This window comes from Hypanus sabinus, chromosome 7 (assembly GCF_030144855.1).
Source record: "Hypanus sabinus isolate sHypSab1 chromosome 7, sHypSab1.hap1, whole genome shotgun sequence".
NCBI classification, from domain to species: Eukaryota; Metazoa; Chordata; class Chondrichthyes; order Myliobatiformes; family Dasyatidae; genus Hypanus; species Hypanus sabinus.
Genome location: NC_082712.1, coordinates 125,240,177 through 125,263,553, shown reverse-complemented (window position 1 = coordinate 125,263,553; position 23,377 = coordinate 125,240,177). Strand labels below are relative to the sequence as shown.

General features: G+C 42.6%; 2 protein-coding genes across 13 annotated transcripts in view; one reads left to right on the top strand and one right to left on the bottom strand.

Moving 5' to 3' along the window:
• LOC132397159 (uncharacterized) overlaps positions 1-12,829 on the bottom strand; it is a 54,137-nt gene extending 41,308 nt beyond the window's left edge. For 2 of the 10 annotated variants that reach the window (XM_059975538.1, XM_059975540.1), the window contains exon 1: positions 12,102-12,810. In XM_059975538.1, the coding sequence (XP_059831521.1) occupies positions 12,102-12,525 (424 nt within the window). In that variant the 5' untranslated portion in view covers positions 12,526-12,810. Of the gene's footprint in view, positions 1-1,007; positions 1,633-12,101 lie in introns of all 10 variants that reach the window. The other 8 variants (XR_009513286.1, XR_009513285.1, XR_009513291.1 and 5 more) reach the window with 8 other exon arrangements.
• Positions 12,830-13,251: 422 nt separating this feature from the next.
• The window catches only part of LOC132397158 (uncharacterized), an 84,575-nt gene continuing 74,449 nt past the window's right edge, over positions 13,252-23,377 (top strand). For all 3 annotated transcript variants that reach the window (XR_009513283.1, XR_009513284.1, XM_059975536.1), the window contains exon 1: positions 13,252-13,392. The gene's annotated coding sequence lies outside the window, so the exon portion shown is untranslated. The remainder of the gene's footprint in view (positions 13,393-23,377) is intronic.

Sequence of the window (23,377 nt, the reverse complement as noted above, 5' to 3'; positions counted from 1 at the left end):
TAGTTGTCTGATCTCTTGCTGTGGATAGGAAGCCTCACCTGTTGGCTAAACTCTAGAGGTTGCTGAGGAGATCATAAACGATACTATTTGGTATGTTGTCTTAGCTAAAATGTGGCCTCTGCAATCAGTACAAGTGGATAAAGTCACCAATATTAGGAATGCAGCTGTAGCCATAAAAAAAGATTAAGTCACACTTATTGCTGACACCAAGACTCCCAAACTGACAGCATGAAATTACAGCATTTCTCAATCTTCATGCAGGACTAATTATTTCATACCTGAGAGTGAGGGAACTATATAGCAGAAAACAGGCCCTTTAACCCACTGCCACGCCTTCATGAATCCTAAACTAGTCCCCCCCCACCCATCCTCCCTGCATTTCAATCAACTCTCCTTAAATGCTGTCAACTGATTTACACCCTAAGAGCAGCCAATTAACTTACCAATCTGCATATCTTTAGAGGTGGGGTGGGGGGTGGGGAAACCAAGGGAAATTCAGACAGTCGGAGGGAACATGCAGACTCCTCACGGACAGCATCAGAGGTCGGGATTGGACTCAGGTCACTGCATCGATGAGGCAGTAATTCTATTACTGCGGCACTCAGTTGATGCCCAACTGATGAAGAAAGTCTTGAACTCATGAAGTGAAACTGAAAGGATCTTTTAACCCCCAAATGAGCAAACAACTCCCAGGGAGAAAGATGCTGCATGTGTATACACTTGGCTTTCCAAACCAACACATCACCCTTAATTTAACCATGCTCACGCTGTATCTCTCTCTCCTGACTAGTGGGTATTGTTGAATTTGCACATTGATTGGTTTTCAAGCCCACAATGGCGTATTTAATAACTGATGGTATGATGCTTTAAACTTCAAGGTAATAATTAACGAAATTGAATCACACTGATGTTCATTGTTGTTGACAGATTCTCCAATGGCAATGAGGAGGGAAATAGGAATGAGGTAGACTGGCTGATTAAGTGTTGCAACAGTAACCTACACTCACCACCAGCAGGACCAAGGAACTGATTGTGGGCATCAGGAAGAGGAAGTCAGGAGAGCACATTGCAATCCTCATTGAGGGGTCATTGGTGGGCACCAACATCTATTCTGGGCCCAACACATTGATATAAGCATAGTGGAGGCACCCCAGTGACTCTAGTTCATTGGGAGTTTGAGAGGAGTTGGTATGTCACCAAAGCCTTTTAAAAATTTCTGCAGATGTAAGGAGGAGAACATTCTGACTGGTTGTATCACAGTATGGTGTGGAGGTTCATAAACTGAATACAATCACAAGAGGCTACAGAGGTTTACAGACTGAGCCAGTTCCATCCCGGGTATAATCCTCCCTGCCGTCGAGTACATCTTTATGAGATGGATCTTCAAGAAGGCAGCAACCATCAGTAAAGATATTCACCAGTTGGGAGATACTTTCTTTGCATTAATACCATTGGGCCCACACTGAACATTTCTCCTATTCTCACAATGGTAGCCTGAAGTATTCAGCAGTGCATCAGCTTCCCATTCTATCTGACCAGGGTATTGTACATTGAGCAGTCACTGTGAGTACATTATAACGGTTTCCATAAGAAGATTTGGAATGAATCTGCAGGCAATAGAAGATGATCTTCCTGTAACAATGTCAGAGAAAGCAAAATTAATGCAGAAGGTTCTACTTTTAATGTAAAGAAACTACTTTTAAAGTAAATACACGAGTAGACTTTGAGTAAGTGGAGAGATTTGAATTAGTGGTGTTCTGCAGGGGTCAGTGTTGGGACCGCTTTTTTACATTGTATGTCAATGATTTGGATGACAGAATTGATTGTTTTGTGAACAAGTTTGCAGGTGAGGATGATACATGAGGACATGATGGAGGATTACAATACCTGGAGATACGAATGGACAATAAACTGGACGAGTCAAAGAACACTGAGGCTGTCTACAAGAAGGGTCAGAGCCGTCTCTGCTTCCTGAGGAGACTGAGGTCCTTTAACATCTGCCGGACGATGCTGAGGATGTTCTACGAGTCTGTGGTGACCAGTGCTATCATGTTTGCTGTTGTGTGCTGGGGCAGCAGGCTGAGGGTAGCAGACACCAACAGAATCAACAAACTTATCCGTAAGTCCAGTGATGTTGTGGGGGTGGAACTGGACTCTCTGATGGTGGTGTCTGAAAAGAGGATGCTGTCCAAGTTGCATGCCATCTTGGACAATGACTACCATCCACTCCACAATGTACTGATTAGGCACAGGAGTACATTCAGCCAGAGACTCATTCCACCAAGATGCAACACTGAGCATCATAGGAAGTCATTCCTGCCTGTGGCCATCAAACTTTACAACTCCTCCCTCAGAGTGTCAGACAGCCTGAGCCAATAGGCTGGTCCTGGACTTATTTCCACTTGGCATGATTAATTTATTATTTAATTATTTATGGTTTTATATTGCTATATTTCTTCACTATTCTTGGTTTGTGCAGCTGTAATGAAACCCAATTTACGTCAGGATCAATAAAGTATGTCTGTCTGTCTGATAGATGGAGGGGTAGGTTGTGTTGAGGAAACAGGGAGGTTGCAAAAGGACTTGGATAGATCAGGAGAATGGACAAAGTAGCAGCAAATGGAATACAGTGCCGGAAGTGTATGGTCATGCTCTTTGGCAGAAGGAATAAAAGTTATTCCTTCTAAATGGGGAGAAAATTCAAAATCTGGGGTGAAAAGGGACTTGGGAGTCCTGTGAAGGATTCCTTAAAGGTTAATTTACAGTGAGGAAGGAAAATGCAAAATTAGCATTCATCTTGAGAGGACTAGAATATAAAAGCAAGGATGAAATGATGAAGCTTTATCAGGTTCTGGCGAGGCCTCACTTCAAGAATTGAGAGTACTTTTGGCCCCGTTATTAAAGAAAGGATGTGCTGACATTGAAGTTTTAGCAGAGTTTCATGAAAATGATTCCAGGAATGAAAGGGTTAATGTGTGAGGACCACTTGATGTCTCTGGGTCTGTACTTGCTGGAGTACATAAACCTGATGGGGATCTTATTGAAACCTATCAAATATTGATGTAGGATGTTTCCTATCATGGGGGAGTCTAGGACTATCTTTATTGTGTGAGGAGTGAATGAAGGCTGTGAATCTATACTCACAGGAATTTAGCAGAATGAGAGGATGGATCTTATTGAAACCTGTCGAATCTTGAAAGGCCTAGACAGAGTGGATGTGGACAGGATGTTTCCTGTGGTTAGGGAGTCTAGGAGCAAATGACACAGCCTCAGGACATAGGGGCATCCACTTAGAATGGAGATGAGGAGGAATTTCTTTAATTAGAGGGTAGTGAATCTGTGGAATTCATTACTTCAAGCATCTGTGAAGGCCAGGTAATGGGGTGTTGTTAAGACTGAAGTTGCTAGAATGGGGTTGAGAGGGAAATAGACAGAATGGCCTAATTCTGCTTCTTTGTCTTAAGGACTAATGGAATTCAGAACCGTTTTGGTCACATGACCTTCCTGAAGAACTTTAAAAACACCCAGTGGAAAAGCTGAGAGACCAGTGCATAGAAGCACTAATGAGATATGCTATGAAACAACACTCACAGATTTCCTTCTGAGATATAGATTGACACAGCTTTCAAGGACAGGATACAGTCCTGCAGGAATGCTGAAGCCCAGAGACTCGGAGCAAATCTGTGTTTGTTTCCAGCTGAATTGGGAAGGGAGCTTGAGAAAACGGCAGTTGCAACAAAGCAAACATCACAATGCAGGCGATAAGTTAGGGAGTTCAGTTACATCTTGGGTGGTGTTGCGGATAAGGTTGTCGTAGGTCACAATGAGACATTGACAGGATGCAGAGCTGGGATGAGAAGTGGCAGATGGAGTTCAGTTTGGGAAAGGGTGAAGTGATACACTTCGGAAGTTTAAACTTGAAGGCAGAGTACAGGGTTAACGGCAGGATTCTTAGCAGTGTGGAGGAACAGAGGGTTGTTGTGGTCCACGTTTACAGCTCCCTCAAAGTTGCGGCAAAAATTGTTGGAGTGGGTTAAGAAGGCACCAAATCATGGGCCAATTATTGGGGTGTCTTTCCTATTGTTCCGTGTTCTAATATGTCGATGATGTGTGTATCAACACCAGCAGACTGAAAATGAGATCTGAGAGGGTGTGCAGAGTGTAAATGCAGGCATGAGATTCAGAATGGTTCACATGAACACCTCTGCACGAAACACTCAAGTGAATCCTACAAACTGTTGGAAGGCAAGTCGGCACTGAATAAGAATGAACAGATTCAAGAAACAGTTCAATGAGTACAGAGACAGATGCTTCATCGACAACATCTGTAGTTACTCATCACAAACAAAAGCCAAGCTACAAAGAACAAGGACAATTCAAACTTGATTAACCAGTTAATCCTATACATTTGTAAATACTGCTTGACTAGGTTCACCCTTCTCTCAAAGTGAGGAGCAGTGTAAGGAGTTCTGACTTTGGGAGAATGATTGAGTTGATTTTTGTGTATCATTGTAAACTGTATACACTGAGAACAGCACAGTTGCATATTCTGGAGCTTTCATATTTCCTGGTATTACTCTGCACAATGTAAGCATTACTTCAGTGAAGACTAGGAGCCCACAGAGACATATATACTGCAAAGAGAAAAAAGATTTCTGAGCTGAAAGAATAAATCTAATTAACGGGGCGTGTGGTGACACACTGCTCTAGTGCCTTAATTTTTACCTTTACGCTGTTCTGAAATGACTGGAACAACTTGTGTTTCTGTATCTGTGCACAAGAAAACTCTGAATGATTGGAAACATAAACACACAGGGGGATATATTGTACAACACTGAGTAAAGGATGCAGGGAATTCCGATGTGTGCTTAGTCCATGTCTAGTTTATGGTGTTGGAGAGATGATAGTTTTACGCTGTCTGTGCATTAACAAAAGAATATGAAAACGAGAATCAGGAGTTAGTCATTTGGATCCTCAAGCCTTTTGGTATTCAGAAAGATCATAGTTCAACCTGTGCCTCAAACACTTTGCCAGCGAATCTCCATATCTTTTGATCCCCTTATTTTTCAAAAGTCTAAATATTAGCTTTGAATGTTCTCATTGACGGAACACCCACAGGCCTCTGTGTAAGGAAAATTCCTTCCCTACGTCATACTTAATATCTGGCACCTTAATCTGAGTTTGAGCTCTTAGCTCCAGACCCTGCAGCTTGAGTAAACTGGCCCTCAGATTCCGTGCAGTCACTGAGCGAATGTACAAGCTCAACACGGTCAGCACCAGAGGTCAGAACTCACAAGCCGACAGCTATAAAACCACAGTGAGTATATCACTCAAAGAAGATGTGTGATGCTCACCAGCACTTCTGTAGCCAGCAGTGGGTTTGAAACTGTTGACAATGATTGTAGCTTCATGCCTATTTCCCCTCGTACTCAAGCTCCCTCTTTGTATACTCAGATGGTGAACAAATAGGCTGTTTCCCCTTCTGCTATCATTGCAACCCAGATGAATCCTTTCAGATAATGGGAACTACAGGCTGGGCTGGCGGTTGTGGAAGGGACAGAAGATGGAAGAGAAGGAGCTGTAACTTGATTCAATGTTCCGAGCCTCAGCACAGTTACCAATAATTGCTGGAGTGAAGTCTGGTTTTAAGTCACCAGATATGTGGTCTGCAGTCAGAGAAGATGCCTACTCCAGGTTGGATGAACAATACCTTATATTTCATCTGGGAATTATCCAACCTGATTACGGGAGCACTGATTTTTTTGACTTCCAGTAGCTACTCTCCTGTCTTTGCACACCCACCTCCAATTTTATTTCTTCACCTCCCCCGCCCTCCCCCAATTCTGGTGGCCCACTCAATTTTTTTCTCTTGCTCCAGGCCCTCATGACCTGCCCTTCACCTGCTTCCATTTTCCCATCTCTGTTCTTCATTCCACTGTCCTCTTCTATCAGCCCTCTACCTGTTCCACCTATCACTTCCCAATTTCTCATGTCAACCTTTCTCCCCCACCCACCCAATTTCATCCCACCTGGCTTCACCTACCACCTGCTGGTTTGTAAGACTATATGGCATAGGAGTAAAGTAGGCCATTCAGCCCATCAAGTTGCTCCACCATTCCATCGTGGCTGATTTACTGTGCCTCTCAACTCTATTTTCCTGCCTTCTCCCCACAACCTTTGATGCTCCAACTAATCAAAAACCTATCAACCATCACTTTAGATATACCTAATGACTTGGCCTCCACAACTGTCTATGACAATGAATTCCACAGATTTACCACTCTCTGGCCAAAGAAATTCCTCCTCATCTCCGTTCTAAATGGACATCCCTCTACTTTGAGGCTGTGCCCTCTGGTCCTAGACTCCTAAACATCCTCTCCACATCTGCTCCATCTGAGCCTTTCAATACTCATATGTTTCAATGAGTTTCCCCCACCCCAACCCCCCCTACAGATCTAGAGCTATCAGACATTCCTCAAACATTAACCCTTTCATTCCTGGAATCATTCTTGTAAATCTCCTTTGGACCCACTCCAATACCAGCACACCTTTTCTTAGATAAAGGAGCTCAATGCTGCTCACGATATTCCAAGTGCAATCTGCCACTTCTTTGCCCATTCTCCCAATCTGTCTAAGTCACTCTGAAAGACTGCCTGCTACCTGCCCCTCCACTTACCTTCATTTCAGCTGCAACCTTGGCCACAAAGCCATCAGTTCTATCATCCCAACCATTGACCTATAATGTGAAAATAAACGGTTCCAAAACTGACCCCCACGGAAAGCCACTAGTCACCAGCAGCCAACCAGAAAAGGCCAGCTTTATTCCCACTCTGTGCTTTCTGCCGGTCAACCAATCTACTATCGATGCTGGTATTTTTCTTATAATACCATGGGCTCTTATCTTGTGATGCAGCCTCACGTGCGGCACCTTATCAAAAGCCTTCTGAAAATTCAACATCCACTGACTCTCCTTTGTCTATCCTGCCTGTAATTTCCTGAAAGAATTCCAACAGATTTGTCAGGCAAGATTTCTCCTTGAGAAAAATATGCTGACATTGTCTGGCCTGTTTTACCATGTGCCTCCAAGTAACGCAACACCTCATCCTTAATAATGGACCACAACAGCTTTCCAACCACTGATGTCATACTAACTGGCCTATAAATTCCTTTCCTCTGCCTCCCTCCCTTCTTAAAGAGTAAAGTGACATTTGGAATTTTCCAGTCCCCTGGAACCACCCAGAACATTACTAATGCCTCCACAATCTCTTCAGCTCCCTCTGTTAGAACACTGGGTATAGTCCATTTGGAGAAGGCAATTTATGTACCTTCAGTCCTTTCAATTTTCCAAGCATCTTCACCTTAGTAAAAGCAACTATGCTAACTTATGCCACATGACACTCTCGAATTTCTAGCACATTGTTGGACTCTTCCACAGCGAAAACTGACCCAAAATACTTATTCAGTTCATCTGCTATTTCATGGTTCCCCATTACTACCTCTCCAGCATCATTTTCCAGTTTTCCGATGACCACTCCCAACTCTCTTTTATCCTTTAACTATCTGAAAAAGCTTTTGGTATCCTGATTGATATTGTTGGTTAGTTTACCTTCTTATTTCTCTCTTTATGTCAAAGTTTCCCAATCATCTAAAGTCCTGCTAATCTTTGTATATTATATGAGCTCACTTTTGCTTTTATGCTGTCCTTGACTTCCCTTGTCAGCCACAGTTGCCTCATCCTCCATCAGAATACTGCTTCTTTGGGCTGTATCTTTCCTGCGCCTTCCAAATTGCTCACAGAAACTCCAGTCATTGCTGTTCTGCTGTCACCCCTGCTAGTGACCCCTTGCAATCAACTTTGGCCAGCTCCGCCCTCATGCCTCAGTAATTTCCTTTACACCCAATCCCGATCTCTGATTAGCTGGAGTTCAAACACTGAAAATCCTGTAAAGTGCTTCTTTTATAAAGCTCATTTGCTGACTTGAGTGATTCACCTCTTCTCTCACTCCTGCTCTCTGATTGCCTAAATGCCTAAAACATATTTAAAATTGCCCTGCCTAGGGTTTCTGTGTTTCAGGGAATTTGGAGTGAATGATTTATTTATATATTTATGGAGATGCAGCACAGAATAGACACTTCCTGTCTTCCGAGCCATACTGCCCAGCGATATCCCCCCCTCCCCCCACGATTTAATCCTAGCCTAGTCACAGGAGAACTTACAATGACCAATTAATCTACCCACTGGAATATCTTTGGATTGTGGGAGGAAACCAGCGCACCCAGAGAAAATCCATGCGGTCACGGGAAGAACATACAAACACCTTACAAGCAACAATAGAAATTTAACCCAGTTGGCCTGCACAGTAATGCGTTGTGCTAACCACTATGGCACTATGGTGACTCAGTTTTGGAGTATCCACTGTCAGAAAGGCTTACAAGATGTTACATCAGCAATCTTTTTAGCTCAGAGACTCCCAGCTCACTGAGGTATCTGCTTCTTGGAGATACAATGGACAGCCATTGTGACACCTCTGGGGATAATCTGCTAGAGGTCTTGGTGTTAGCAGTTACCCAACCATTGCAGATCTTCTACCACTTATGCCAAAAAGGGTTACCAGGGTTAGAGCTGATCAAGGTCATCTTCCAAAGCCATTCACCAAAGTTAAAGGGATGATGAACGTGAAGAAACACACAAGAATCAGCAGGTCATATGGAATTTAGGATAATTTTATGAATAGTGGAGCAAGAGTTACTTTGCTTTGGAATGTTTATATAGTATAGTGGTGGCTATTTCGACATTGTGATCAGGAAGATGATCAAAATAAAGCAAAAGACAGCAGGGTGACTGCTGCTGATTGGAAAATTGGAGTTGTGTCCATCAAATTGTGGTTACAAAGAGTCTGCCCTGAGAAAGAGAAAGACTGGGACTAAGGTGGCCTCCCACCGTTCCATCTTCTACATGTTCCCTTTTCTCCCCCTCTTCATGCTCCCACTCCTCCTCCTCTTCCTTCATCGAGCCGAGTCTTTAGGACAGTGAAACTATGGAACCTGCTGTCAGATCCGCTGATCACCCATTCACTCTGACAACTGGTCCAGGTGGCCGAAACATTGAGAATGCTAGCTCTCTGCCTAATTAGGAGCTGCTCTTGGCACACTTCTCAAATTTGTGTTGGTTGCTTTGCCAATCACAAGCTGCAGAAGTCCTTGTTATCCAGTGGCTGGCTTGTCATTGAGACTCAGTTACAGAACTACAGGTCCTCCAAGTACCCTGGCCCTCTGAATTTGTGCCAACTGCCAACCACCATCAAAGATACAAATCAGATTCAAAGCACATTAATTATCAAACTATAAATGCAGTATACAACCCTGAAATTTGTCTTTCCCACAGTTACGAAACAAAAGAAAAAGAAAGTAAAAACATCAAGGCCCCTCCCCCATGCAAAACAAGTCACACGAACACCAACTAAAAATAAAAATGAGCAAGAACACAGATTATAAGACACAAAATCAAAAGGCACAATTCAGTACAGGTCAGCTCAGTGTTCATTATCTGCAGGCAGCCCTGATTCAAAAATCGACCAAAAGTCATATCGAAAAGGACCGACCAAGAACTAGAACACATCATAAACCTGAATTAGAATCCAAATCGACATTCTGCATCGATTAGAATTTGCTCCAGCATCATCCACTGACACAATCAAAGGAGAGAGCGATCACTCAGACACAAGGGCTTTCCCTCGGGTGCAGCAAAGGAGAGAGAACGAGGGACCACCAGGTGCAAACACCTTCTCCAGCAACAGCAAGCCAGAGGCAGGGAGACTCGCTCGCCCTCCGAACCCACCTCAATGATTTCAATCTTCCGCGGTGCATTAATGGGCGAGATCGGCAAGAGGGAGTCGATCATGGGTTCGCATCCTGTCTCTTGGCTTCTTGGTCTCTATACCTTGCAGTTTGGCCATGGCCTGGTGGCACTCTCTCAGAGACACAAACGTGCCAGAGGAATGGCATTGCCCTTAATCACACCCAGTTGCTGTATGTGGCCCCATCACAGGCTAGCTTTGATGTCAAGTGTGCCCATTAAACTGTGCTGTAGGAAACGAACCAAAATTTAACCAAGTAACAAGTAACATGGGGCAGCACGGTAGCGCAGTGGTTAGCACAACACTTTACAGAACCAGAGACCCGGGTTCGATTCCCACTGTTGCCTGCAAGGAGATTGTACGTTCTCAACATGACCGTGTGAGTTTCCTCTGGGTGCTCCACTTTCCTCCCACAGTCCAAAGGCATGCCAGTTGGTAGGTTAATTGGTCATTGTAAACTGTCCCGTGATGAGGCTAAGATTAAATCGGGGGGTTGCTTGCAGCGGTTGCAGGGCTGGAAGGGTCTATTCCACGCTGTATCTCAATAAATGCAATTTTTGAAACAGGTGAGGAGTATATAATGGCTTTTCCATTCATTGACATATGTCTAGTCTTTTCTCAGTCAGTATTCATCACTTGGATTTGGACACACAAAGCAGAAGTTCCAAATTTGTTGATGACACAAAGCTTGAAGAGATAGGATAGTAATAGACTTGGTAGAGATGAAGACTGACTGGTAGAATAGATGTGTGGGTGGTGAGTGGAACTTAATTCTGAGCAATAGAAGTGTTATTTTATGGTAGGAAGAATGAGGAGATTCAAATTCAAAGTGTACTTATTATTGAAGTATGTATGCAGTATACAACACTGAGATTCATCTTCCCACAGACAGTCACAAAACAAAGAAACAGGAAACAAAAGGAATTGCAACATAAACTAGAGGGAATTAATTTTACATGTGGTGGAAAACAGAATGATCTTGGGATATGTGTGCAAAGTTCATTGAAAATGGAGGGATGGATTGAGAAAGATAAAGGCGTTACTAGGCTTCATAAATAGAGGCAGGAGAGTGCAAGTATAACGGAATCATTATGAACCTTAAAAAACAATGATTCAGCCACTACTGGAGAATTCTCCTCTGCTCTAAGAAAGATGTGAAGTAACAGAGAATATAGAATAAAGACCATTGGCAAAAGTGGAAAACACATTTATTTTACACAGCGAGTGATTAGGTTTTGGAATACAGTGTTGGTGAGTGTACTAGGGGCCATATAAATTGATGCAATCAGAAAGAAGCCAGATATGTATTTGTAAAGAAAGAATTTGCAGTGAGTGTGGAGAGAAATAGGGAGGGTGAGGTGAAAGATATTCATCTTACCTACATCTGGTATAGATTTAATAGGCTAACTGACCTCCTTTTATGTTGTAACAATTCCATTACTCTGCTCCTATCCATGAAAGCCCAACGGCTTGAAAAATTCTCTTTTTCTCTCCCAACATCTTGATCTGCTGAATATTTCCAGTACTGTATCTCCTGTTTTCTTCTGTGCCACACAGAAAGTCTGGTCTTCGCTTCCATTTTGACTTGTGAGAGATTCTTTCCTACTATGCTGTCAGGGACAGAGACAACTGCAACAGGTAGGTTGGTGAGAATGAAGCTAAGTGGATCAATCCATTATAGCTGCCATATGCACAGTCTTGTAGCCACGCACTTCAGGATTTGTCCTGGAGGCTTATTAATGGGAACCATCACCTAGAACACATTCTACATCAATGTTACTCTCACTACCTTTTTAACATTTGTCCAACATGTGTAGCTTTGATTCTTTAGTCAAGAGAGGAGAGTCAGTGATCATCTGATTCAGATTCAGATTCAGTTTATTGTCATTTAGAAACCACAAATGCAATGTAGTTAAAAAATGAAACAACGTTCTCCAGAATGATATCACAAAAGCACATGACAAAACAGACTACACCAGAAAATCCACCTAACGTTTGGCAATCCCCAATCCAGAGTCCGGAGAGGCTGCTGCGTATTAATATCGTGCTACTGTCTTAGCACGTTCCCCGGAAAGGAGCTCCAAGTCCACCAGACAAACAAGACCAAAAACTAAAGCTACAAGACCTGCACAAAACCACAGTTACAACAGTGCAAACAATAGCATAATTGATAAAAAAAACAGACCATGGGCACGTAAAAATAGTCCAAAGATGTTAAAGTACTATAAGTTCAAAAGAACTCACCACACAGTTTCCACAAGTCCCCAGGGTCCCGACAGACTCGCCATCCCACGCCGGCGGCAGAAGGGAGTACCCCCGCTATGGACTTCCACTGCACCGCCCGGCTCAGCCTCGCAGGCGCAGTACACAATGGAAGCTCCGTCGAACCCAGCCTCGCAGATGCAGCACACACCAAAAGCGACCTGACCGCAGCGGACTCTGAGCCCATCGAACCCCCGAGCCGACGACCATCCCCTCCGACACAGCTTCTCCGAGCACCATCCTCTGTGGAGCGTATTAAGATGGCATTGCCAACGGCTGTCGGCAACGCGACCCCGAGGACTGGGGGCTTGTTCTTCCCAGGAGAGTCCCGAACCTCACAGCAGCAGCAGCAACGAAGAAGGTCTTCCTGGAATTTCCCGATGTTCCTCTGTGCTCCCATGTCCATTTTCAATCGATTATGATTGTGCACAGCACCCCATTTCACAAATAACAGATAATTAGCTCCGGAGTCAACAGGACACTTGCCTGTTTAATAATGCATGAAATCTCATGGGAAGTGGAATCAATGCTGAGACCCACCTGGGTCACATCTTCACAGTATGATGTTTGCTGCCCCTCTGCTGTATCAGTCCCACCAGTGGGATAAGACAAACCCAGTGGCAGTAATGGAAGAGTTTGGTACTTCTTCTGTAAAGTACATCTTTGCTAGGCTACTGATTGATCAGAAATAGACTACCGTGTCCAGACCTTGAGCTTGTGTTGATGTTGGGTGATCCAGCAGGTTTTATTCTTACTGTGTTGTGACAATGTTTAACAATGTTTTGATGAAAATTAATAACTTGTTCAACCATTTCAAAGGACCTTTAGGAAACTCTTGCATTGCCATCGGCCTAGAGTCACATAAGGCATCAGATTTCATTCATTATCCAGTAGTTTCCTAATGATCATTAATGATGGATGCTTTTACTTTAACCGAGAAAACTCATTCATTCAACTGAACTTAAATTCCACAACTGCTGTCATGGGATTTGAAATTTGGTATTTGGACATTTAGTTTGGATGAATGTTCAAGGAGCTTGAATGCCATTACTTGGAAGATGTAAGGACTGGGTGATGCTGTCATGTGGTTGATCAGGAGAATCACTGTCTTGGGCCTGGCTGTTACGTTGTGCGCCCGGCCTCTGGGGCACAGATGGAGTTCAGGAAGAGGAAGAATAATGCTGAACGATAAAATGTGATGGTCCCAGGCCACAGATTCCTAACACACTCATTCTTACCTGCCTGAAGACAACGTGTAGGGGGTCAGTGACAGGTAAGCTTGTGCATTTTCTCACAAGTTCTAAAATTAGGACTTAGTGTAGCTGTTCTAAGCCCCAAACTAGTTGTTAATCTGTAACCAAAGATTGCTGCAACTGCATTTTTACTTTATTTGTTTTAAGCTTGCTCCATCCATTGTCCACTTGTTCTTTGCACTCTTGGATTTGCCAGTGAATAGAATGATTACTTATTCTGATCTATCTTTAAAGCCAAACTGTGAAACTATACACTTCAACACATTAGGTAGTCTGCTGCGAATATTTATTGTAAAGTGGAAGTGCATTTCTCCATATATAAAAAGAAACTTCTCCTCTTGGACCATGTTCCCTGGTTAAGATTAACAATCATAGAAACTAATTTAATTCATGGCTATTAATAAGTAACAATGGGTAAATGAGGTAAGGCATGATATTGTAAACTAATCTCTGCCACCAGCTTTAAACTTTTAAAGCCCTTTCACAGTGACCAAAGGAACCTCCTATCCAAAGATGTTCGACTAGTTCAGTTTTTGATAGGTCACAATAATTAATGAATTTTGCATCAATGTGAACCCAATCCTTTACACACATGGATTATCAGAAATGCCTTGGACATGACTTAAAATAAGCTGGTACTGCATTCACCACATGCCTGCCCACACATTTCATCCACTGGCAGGTTCTCGCATCTGATTATATATACATTGGTCACATTTGTGACCTATTGGTGCTCTAAAGCCCATTAAGAATAAATGCAATAATCTGGATTCATCACACTAATGTAAAATTTGCACCAGTGCAATGAATTTTGACAGGCAGTGCAGTTGTCAACCATTAGGTGAATTATTGCAATGCTACCATTCTCTTATCTGAAGCCTAGACAAATTTCCAATGGAAAATGGTTCCATCCAATGTTGGGGCTGAACTGTCATTACAACTGTTCATCTTTCTGCATTCTCAGACATCCGATTCTACTGATGCATGTTCTGGTTTGTTCATTATCTGTTCAGTAATTTACAATAGCCAACAGAGTATGAAGATTTTTTTGTGCAATAGCTGCCCCTTTGCCTTAAGAAAACACAAAGGTTAATTCAGCAATCCTTTACTCCTAGACATGATCCGATTACAACATGGTATGACATTGCAGTTTTAATTCTCCAATCCGTGCCTGGAATGAATGGCTGCCCGTAAAGAACATGGGATTGCTGAACTTATCCCAAGGAGTCCAGCTTTCTAAAGATGATACTCCATTATTTACGAAGCATTTTCATTTAGCTCCCATTGATAACGTTACGGAAAGTGAGAATGATTATTTTCCATAGCTTTTGTTTTGCTGCTTAAATATCAAACTGTTAACTTAATAACTTCTGTTGCTCTTTTCAAAAAAATAAATTCAAGAATGGATTTTCATTTTCTTCTGCAAATTTCCAATAAAATAATGATGCTCAGAAATAATGCCTTTAAAAATAAAAAAAAAATACAAAACAGCTACAAAATCTGTTCACTAGTTGTGTAGAGTTCATACACGCTCTTTGTGACAATATGGGTCTCCTGCAGTTGCTCTGGTTTGTTCCCAGGTCTCAAAATCATGCTGGTTTGTAGGTTAATTGGCTGGAATGTATGGGTGAATAGTATATACTGGGCAAAGAAGAAGTGGTGGAAATGTGGGAGAAACAGGAGGCAGAATTTGTGAGAAGTGGGATTGATGGAACTTGCTCCTAGAATTACACTACTTATATGACAGGATCAAGTAAGTTTTTAATCAAAGGTGAGCAGGAAGGTACTGATGGTGAAGTTCATTGTTTGGGAATTATGGGTGTTAGATTGGCAAACCAGATGTGTTACCCTTGTGAGCACAAATTTTAAGCAGGAGGAGGCTGTTTGTTCTGCGGGAAAGGCATTGGCATGCATAGCAGTCTCGCCTGCCACAGACACAGGCAGGCAGGCAGATCCTAATTTAATGACAAACGAGAAAATCTGCAGATGCTGGAAGGCCAAGCAACACACCCAAAATTCTGAAGGAATTGGGCAGGCCAGACAGCATCTATAGAAAAGAGTTCAGATGACATTTCAGGCCGAAACCCTTCAGCAGGTCCTGTAAGCTGCCTGTACTCTTTTCCACAGTTGCTGCCTGGCCTGCTGGGATCCTCCAGCATAATGTGCGTGTTCCTAATTTGATGATACCACTGCCAAAGTGGACCTCAATAATGTAATTGCTGGCCATGGCACTCACCAAATGAAAGATAGTATTAAAGTTCAAAGTGCATTTATTTTCAATATATGTATACTATATACAAACTTGAGATTTGTCTCCTTGCAGGCAGCCACAAAACAAAGAAACCCAATAGAACCCATTCAACAACGAAGACTGTCTCACACCCAATCTGCAGAAATAAAAAACAAATTGTGCAAAAATAGAAATAAGCCAATAATATTCAGAACTGAAGATCACAAAAGTGAGTTCACTGCCACGAAACATGTCACAACCGATCCCAATTAGCCGCTGGTCACAGCCTCAGTTCAGCGCAGAGACAAGTAAACCTCGTGGAGCAGCAAGCTGAAGACTGGCCCATCCCTTGCCTCTGGCCCTGACACCCTGACTTTTACCATCTGGACCGACAATTAAATTGACCAAAAAATGGGTTGTTCCTCACTGTCAGAACCGGGCAGTGCTAGTTTGATACATTCACGAGCTGGGACCTGCCGTATTAGTTAAAACAAAAAGGATTTCAATGTTGCCAAAAAGAGAAATAAGCCTTATCCCTGGAAGGATTCGAGGATTTATCAAAAACTGACCAAAGAACTGATAAAGCAGAGAAGTTAGAATGAGACTAAATTAGCAAAAAAACATGAAACAGATTTTAAAAATTATTACTTAAAAGGGATAAGGTTAATGCAAGCAAACATGTTACTTACTAACAGTTAGGAGAAATTATAATGTGAAATGGAATAAAGAAATTAAATACATAATTTACATTCATCTATTGTAGAAGATAAAAATAAACTCTGCCAACATTTAATGAGAATAGGGAGTTCTATGAAATTTGTATTAGTAAGGAAATAACACTGGAGAAATTAACAGTACAATAAGCTGACTTAACAACTCTATTCTATGACTTTAAAAGGCGTCTTCGGAGGTACTCAATGTGACCAGAATCCCTTAGATTTTAGAAGAGCTCCTGTGTAATAGAAGGTGATCATTACAACCCTACCATTTTAGCTAGTCTGGCATAAGTAGCAGGGAAAATATTTGTAGCTACATTAAGAGATGCAGAAATTGGGCACTTGGAAAACAATAGCATGCCAATTATTTGTGAAAGAAGATCATATTTGATAAAAGGGGTATAGATAAGGTAAGTGCAAGCAGTCTTGTTCCACTAAGTCTGAGTAAGATTATAACCAGAGGTCATAGGTTAAGGGTGAAAGGTAAAAGATAAAGGAGAACATGAGGGAGAGACTTCATCACTCAGAGAATTGTGATAGTGTGGAATGAGCTGCCAGCACATGCGGTTCATGTATGCTTGATTTCAACATTTCACAAGGTCTGGATGGATGATAGGGTTATGGATAGCTATTGGTCCCGGTGCAGGTCAATGGGAGTAGGCAGTTTAAATGTTTCAGCATGGACTAGATGGGCCAAAGGGCCTATTACTGCACTATGACTCTGTGAGAGCTTTTTGAGAACATGAGTCGTAGAAAATCTTTGAAACTGAGTGGAGGTCGTAGGATCATTTCAGAGTATTGTTGAATGAAGTTATGGTGTTTTAATAACTCAGCAACAAATTAGAAACCTGGCAACTGGAGAGAATATATGAATATTGTCTGAAAGTTTGTTAATAAATAAAGAGAGTGAGTAGAGAAGAGCAAGTGAATTTTTGAGTTAGCAGATTGTAATGAAGTGCTTGGGTATCACCTATTTATAATATATATCAATGATTCAATGTGTCAGTTAGCTGCAATAGTTTGAAGCTTTCTGATCAACTAGAGTACTGTAGAAGTTATTAAGGGAATCAAGGGATATAGGATACTGCGAGCTGGTGAAGATGAGTCAAAAGATCAGCAGAGTCATCATAATAAATGATGAGCAGACTTGAAGTGCCCAGTACCTCATATTTTTTCCTGTTTCTAGATTCTAATAACAAGAAAAATATAAGCTCCACGTTATTTGAAGTGTCAAGGACCTTTTCCAAACCTTTTGCATGAGGTTTTGATGAACTATATTTGATTGTTTTGGATTTTTGTCTTACTACTGTGAAAAGACACAGATGAAGCCATTTCCTGAGCTGAAAAGCTATTATTCTAAGTAGACTCCTGGTACATGCATACAGAGCAATTCTTCCCACTGGACAGGTAACTGCTACATTATGATTTATTAGGCCAGGCTTCAGATGTCTGGTCTTCTTGTCGGTTGATTGCTTTTGACAACTGGCTTTCATCAAATAGCTTGGTTGTTCTCAAGCGAGGAGTGTTCTTCGCACCAATAAAAGATGGCATGTTTGCCTGCATCAATGAAATAGTGAGGTTAAATTTTCCAGCCGTGTTATTCTGAGCCTCCGCCTCGACCACTGGGAGAGCACATTGCAAAGTGATACCTAAACAGTCGAGGATTTTCCATCCAGTGTGCATCACTGGAAAATTAATACAGCCAGCAAAGGGACTATGGTGTTGCCCAATGTTAGTTGGTGAATTCAGCATGATTCTTATGTCCAAGGTAATAATAGATTTAGAAGGGTAACTGGAGAAAGCCACAGGGCCACCTATTGGCCTGACTCTGTAAATAGGACAAGATCTATTTGCATTTATATAGTGCATGCTTAAATCTCAGGATGCCTAAATAACTTTTCAGCCAATTAGGTAATCCTGAATTTGGTCACAGTTGCAATGTTGACGTACACCATACAGTTCTCCTCTAACAGGTCCTTTGAAAAGTACCATAATATATCACAGGATAAATATTTTGGTTAAGGGAGAGACATATCTGAGAAAGGAGATTCAATAAATATAAAAATGAAAACTTTTGCGGGGTCATGAAGAAAATGTGGGAGTAGGGAACTAACTAAACGATGGAGTTAGTTATCTGTTACTGACAGCATGAAATAATGGGTAACACACACAAAATGCTGGTGGAATGCAGCAGGCCAGGCAGCATCTATAGGAAGAAGTACAGTTGATGTTTCAGGCCGAGACCCTTCATCAGGACTGCATGAGATACAGTATCTTTCGCTTAAGCCCCCATTTGCAAAGCTTTCCACATCCAGGCACCCAAGCTCCACTCTCAGGTGGAATTAGAAATAACAGTTCACTTGAATTTCTTCCAATTTGTCATATTATATTGTTCTCACAATAAAGTCTCCTTTACAGTGGAAAGCAAAGGTCAAGGCGGGGCAAATGAAGAGGCTTTGCTCGAGCAACTAGGTTACACATTACAAAACAAAATCTCAAAGGTACAAATCTCAGGATTATTACATGAGCAATTTGAAAATTGGTCCAGATTCAAGAAGATCAGGGAGTTGAATGTGTGGCTCAAAGACTGGTTTGAGAGATCACAGAGAGTGTGTTAAACTGGCTACATCAGCTTACTCAGTCTTTCATAATCTTTCTGGCAAAATCATTGGAACAGAACAGAGGAGATCCATGACATGCCTTCTAATTCCACTCAGGATCCAACATGCACAAACATGGCAGACCTGCAGTGAGAACCAGATCACAGGAATTATTACAGACTACATCACTGGTGCCTTCAACAAATGCTTGCTCCCACTGGTCTGAGGGAGCCCTGCATTGTGTTACACAATGAGCACGAGACTTGTGGATGTGCTTCACAATCCAGCCTTCATGAGCAGTAAGCCCATCTTGCCCTATATGGTGAGAACCACAAAGTTTTCTCATTACTGTCATCAGGGACAATATGATTCTTGTACACTATCTATCTATCTATCTATCTATCTACCTACCTACCTGTCGATTTATTTATTTATTATTTGTGGAGATTTGTTACTTTCACCAAAATCCCTCACAAATTTCTACCAATGTACTATGGACAGCATGCAAAGTGGCTGCAACACAGTCTGGTATGAAGGGGTCTAAAGCACAGGATTGAAGCTGAAGTAAGACAGTCGTAAAATTAGCCAGCACCCTCATGAGCACTAGCCCCCGTAGTTTCCAGATCATCTTCTCGGAGCGATACCTCAGAAAGACGGCTTCCATTATTAAGGACCCCCATCACCCAGAACATGCCCTCTTCTTCTTGATAATATCAGATGCTTAAAGGCACACAGTCAACAATTTAGGAACAGCTTCTTCCCCTCTACCATCCGATTTCTGAATGGACATTAAACCCATGAATACTACCTCACTTTTTTATTTCCTATTTTTTGTACTTTTTATTTAATTTAACTATTTTATATATATACTTAGTGTAATTCAGTTTTTTTCTCTCTATTATTATGAATGGCATTGTACTGCTGCCTCAAAGTTCATTACATATGCCAATGATATTAAACCTGATTCTGATTATATTTCCAGCTCTCAGCTTCACCCCACCTCCTCCGGTCTTCTCCTATCATTTCCCATCCCCCCCCACTTTCAAATCTCTTACTATCTTTCCTTTCGGTGAGTCCTGACGAAGGGTCTTGGCCTGAAACGTCGACAGCGCCTCTCCCTATAGATGCTGCCTGGCCTGCTGCATTCCACCAGCATTTCGTGTGTGTTGCTTGAATTTCCAGCATCTGCAGATTTCCTTGTGTCTGATTATATTATTGTAATTTAGTCACATTTCATGTTTTGGACTTTATAGATGCCACAAAATAACAAATTTCATGACACACCACACACACCTCTCTTCCTTCTATGACTGATCTCTGCACTATCCTCATCTCAGAATATAAAAGCAAATAGCACAAATTACACATCATGGATCAAATTTATAAATGAACTGCAGATTAGGGTAAACTTATCTTCTTTGCAGAATACCCAGATTCCTCTCCTGTGGGCATCACTCTGAGCTTCCACTGAATACCTAGTCACTGGGTTGATGTTACCTGAAGCACACAGTACATTCTGATATGAGCCATCATTTACTGTACCTTCATTGAGTCAACATGTGAAAATGGATGACTACAAGCTTTGCAACGTTCATGTTCAAAGTACATTTATTATCTAAGTATGTAAACCATGTGCAACCTTGAGATGCATTTTCCTGCAGAGGCCAGAAAACAAAGAAACACAATAGAAATCATGAAAAAAAACTCACATCATAAAGACAGTTATACATCTAAAGTGTGAAAAAGGACAAACAAATCATGCCAACAATAAGAGAAAAGCAAGCAAACGATCCACCGAACATGAACCACCGAGTCCCCAAATGTAAGACCACAGCCTTGGAGCTGCAGCCCGTCCAGGAGACCGATGGCTGCAGACTGCAGCAACAGAGCCAGGCTCAGCAGTGAGGTGAGTGCAGATGGCTGCAGGCCACAGCTTGCAGGGTCAGTTCAGCACTGAGATGCTGCCGAAGCTCTTCTGGATTTTGTTCCTGTTTCTTGAGAGTGAAGCTAAGGATTCCAACAGAATTTCCTAGACACCCTGTCTGTATTGTTGTGGACAAGCATCAGGGTCTGTTCTGCATCAGAACTTGAAAGTCCTTTTGACACCAGCAGCCTGGCACCGTTTCCACTGCCCTGGACCTGGACTACTGTGGTGAGGTCTGATCATGTCCTACATCTCACTCAGTGTTGTCCTCCTGTAACATGAAGTGTTGATATTCGAGCTGGTGGTTGTGAGTGAATGAAGTGACTGTCCACCTTCAGTGCTCTTTGCTATCGTTGGGTAGCTGCGCTTCTGTTTCCTGTATCTTGCTGATATCAATGCTCTTTGCTATTTCTGCTCCTTCCACTTTCTGGCAATGTGCTGCCCCTTGACGATCTGACCTGTGAATGGGCAAAGGGTTCACTTGTAGTGAGAGGAGGAACTATTCTGTTTGGAAACAGAATAATTTGCTGAATGTGGAAAAATGGGAATAATGGAAGGTCTTCACACAAGAAGATGTCCTCGTCTTTAGTGGCAACCTTAACATAACTTAGGGTCTGAGCAATGTGCATCAGAGTGAACAGGAATCTTTTCTCCACAGGGGTTGGAAAATGTCGGCTGCCTACTTTCCTCTTCGTTCTCATTGCCTCCTCTTGCCTGCCCTTCAGTCCTGGAAGAAAAAGGGAAGTCTGTCAGTGTTTGTTTTATAGAGACACTAATCATGGCTTGCCACTGGTATAAGCTCTGAGGGATAATTCTGAAGCTTGCAAAAGCTTAAAGGTATCGTGAGGTATATGAAAGTAGATGAAAAGTCAAAATGGATCTCTGGATGGTGAGAGAATAGGGGTGTGTTTAACTGGGCTGTGCCTTGAGGATTTAATATATGGAAAAAAATCAGGAAGAAAGTTTAATCAGGTCATTAAAATTCAAGTCAAGTCAAGTCAAGTCACTTTTATTGTCATTTCGACCATAACTATTGATACTGTACACAGTAAAAATGAGACAATGTTTTTTCAGGACCGTGGTGTTACATGACACAGTACAAAAACTAGACTGAACTACAGAAAAAAAAAACTACACTAGACTACAGACCTACCCAGGACTGCATTAAGTGCACAAAACAGTGCAGGCATTACAATAAATAATAAACAAGACAATAGGGCAGTAAGGTGTCAGTCCAGGCTATGGGTGTTGAGGAGTCTGATAGCTTGGGGGAAGAAACTGTTACATAGTCTGGTTGTGAGAACCCAAATGCTTTGGTGCCTTTTCCCAAACGGCAGGAGGGAGAACAATTTGTATGAGGGGTGTGTGGTGTCCTTCATAATGCTGTTTGCTTTGCGGATGCAGTGTGCAGTGTAAATGTCCATAATGGCAGGAAGAGAGACCCAGATGATCTTCTTAGCTGACCTCACTATCCGTTGCAGGGTTTTGCAATCCAAGATGGTGCAATTTCTGAACCAGGCAGTGATGCAGCTGCTCAGGATGCTCTCAGTACAACCCCTGTAGAATGTGATGAGGATGGGGAGTGGGAGATGGACTTCCCTCAGCCTTCGCAAAAAGTAGAGACGGTGCTGGGCTTTCTTTGTAATGGAGCTGGTGTTGAGGGATGAGGTGAGATTCTCCACCAGGTGAACGCCAAGAAATCCCTACCGAGGAGCAGTCGATGTTCAGCGGGGAGTGGTCGCTCCTTGCCCTCCTGAAGTCAACAACCACCTCTTTTGTTTTGTTCACATTCAGAGACAGGTTGTTGGCTCTGCACCAGTCCGTTAGCTGCTGCACCTCCTCTCTGTAAGCTGACTCATCGTTCTTGCTGATGAGACCCACCACGGTTGTGTCATCGGCGAACTTGATGATGTGGTTCGAGCTGTGTGTTGCAGCACTGTGTGGGTCAGCAGAGTGAACAGCAGTGGACTGAGCACACAGCTCTGGGTGCCCCCGTGCTCAGTGTGATGGTGTTGGAGATGCTGCTCCCGATCCAGACTGACTGAGGTCTCCGAGTTAGGAAGTCTAGGATCCAGTTGTAGAGGGAGGTGTTCAGGCCCAGTCGGCTCAGCTTTCCAATCAGTTTCTGAGGGATGATTGTGTTGAATGCTGAACTGAAGTCTGTGAACAGCATTCGAACGTACGTGTCTTTTTTGTCCAGGTGGGTTAGGGCCAGGTGAAGGGTGATGGCAATGGTGTTGTCTGTTGAGCAGTTGGGGGGTCAAACGCAAACTGCAGGGGGTCCAGTGAGGGGGGCAGCAGGGTCTTGATATGCCTCATGATGAGCCTCTTGAAACACTTCATGATGGTGGATGTGAGTGCAACGGGACGGTAGTCATTGAGGAAGGACACTGAAGACTTTTTCAGCACGGAGACGATGGTGGCGGCCTTGAAGCATGTTGGAATGGTGGCACTGCTCAGGGAGATGTTGAAGATATCAGTGAGAACATCTGCTCTCTGGTCTGCACACCCTCTGAGCACCCTACCAGGGATGTT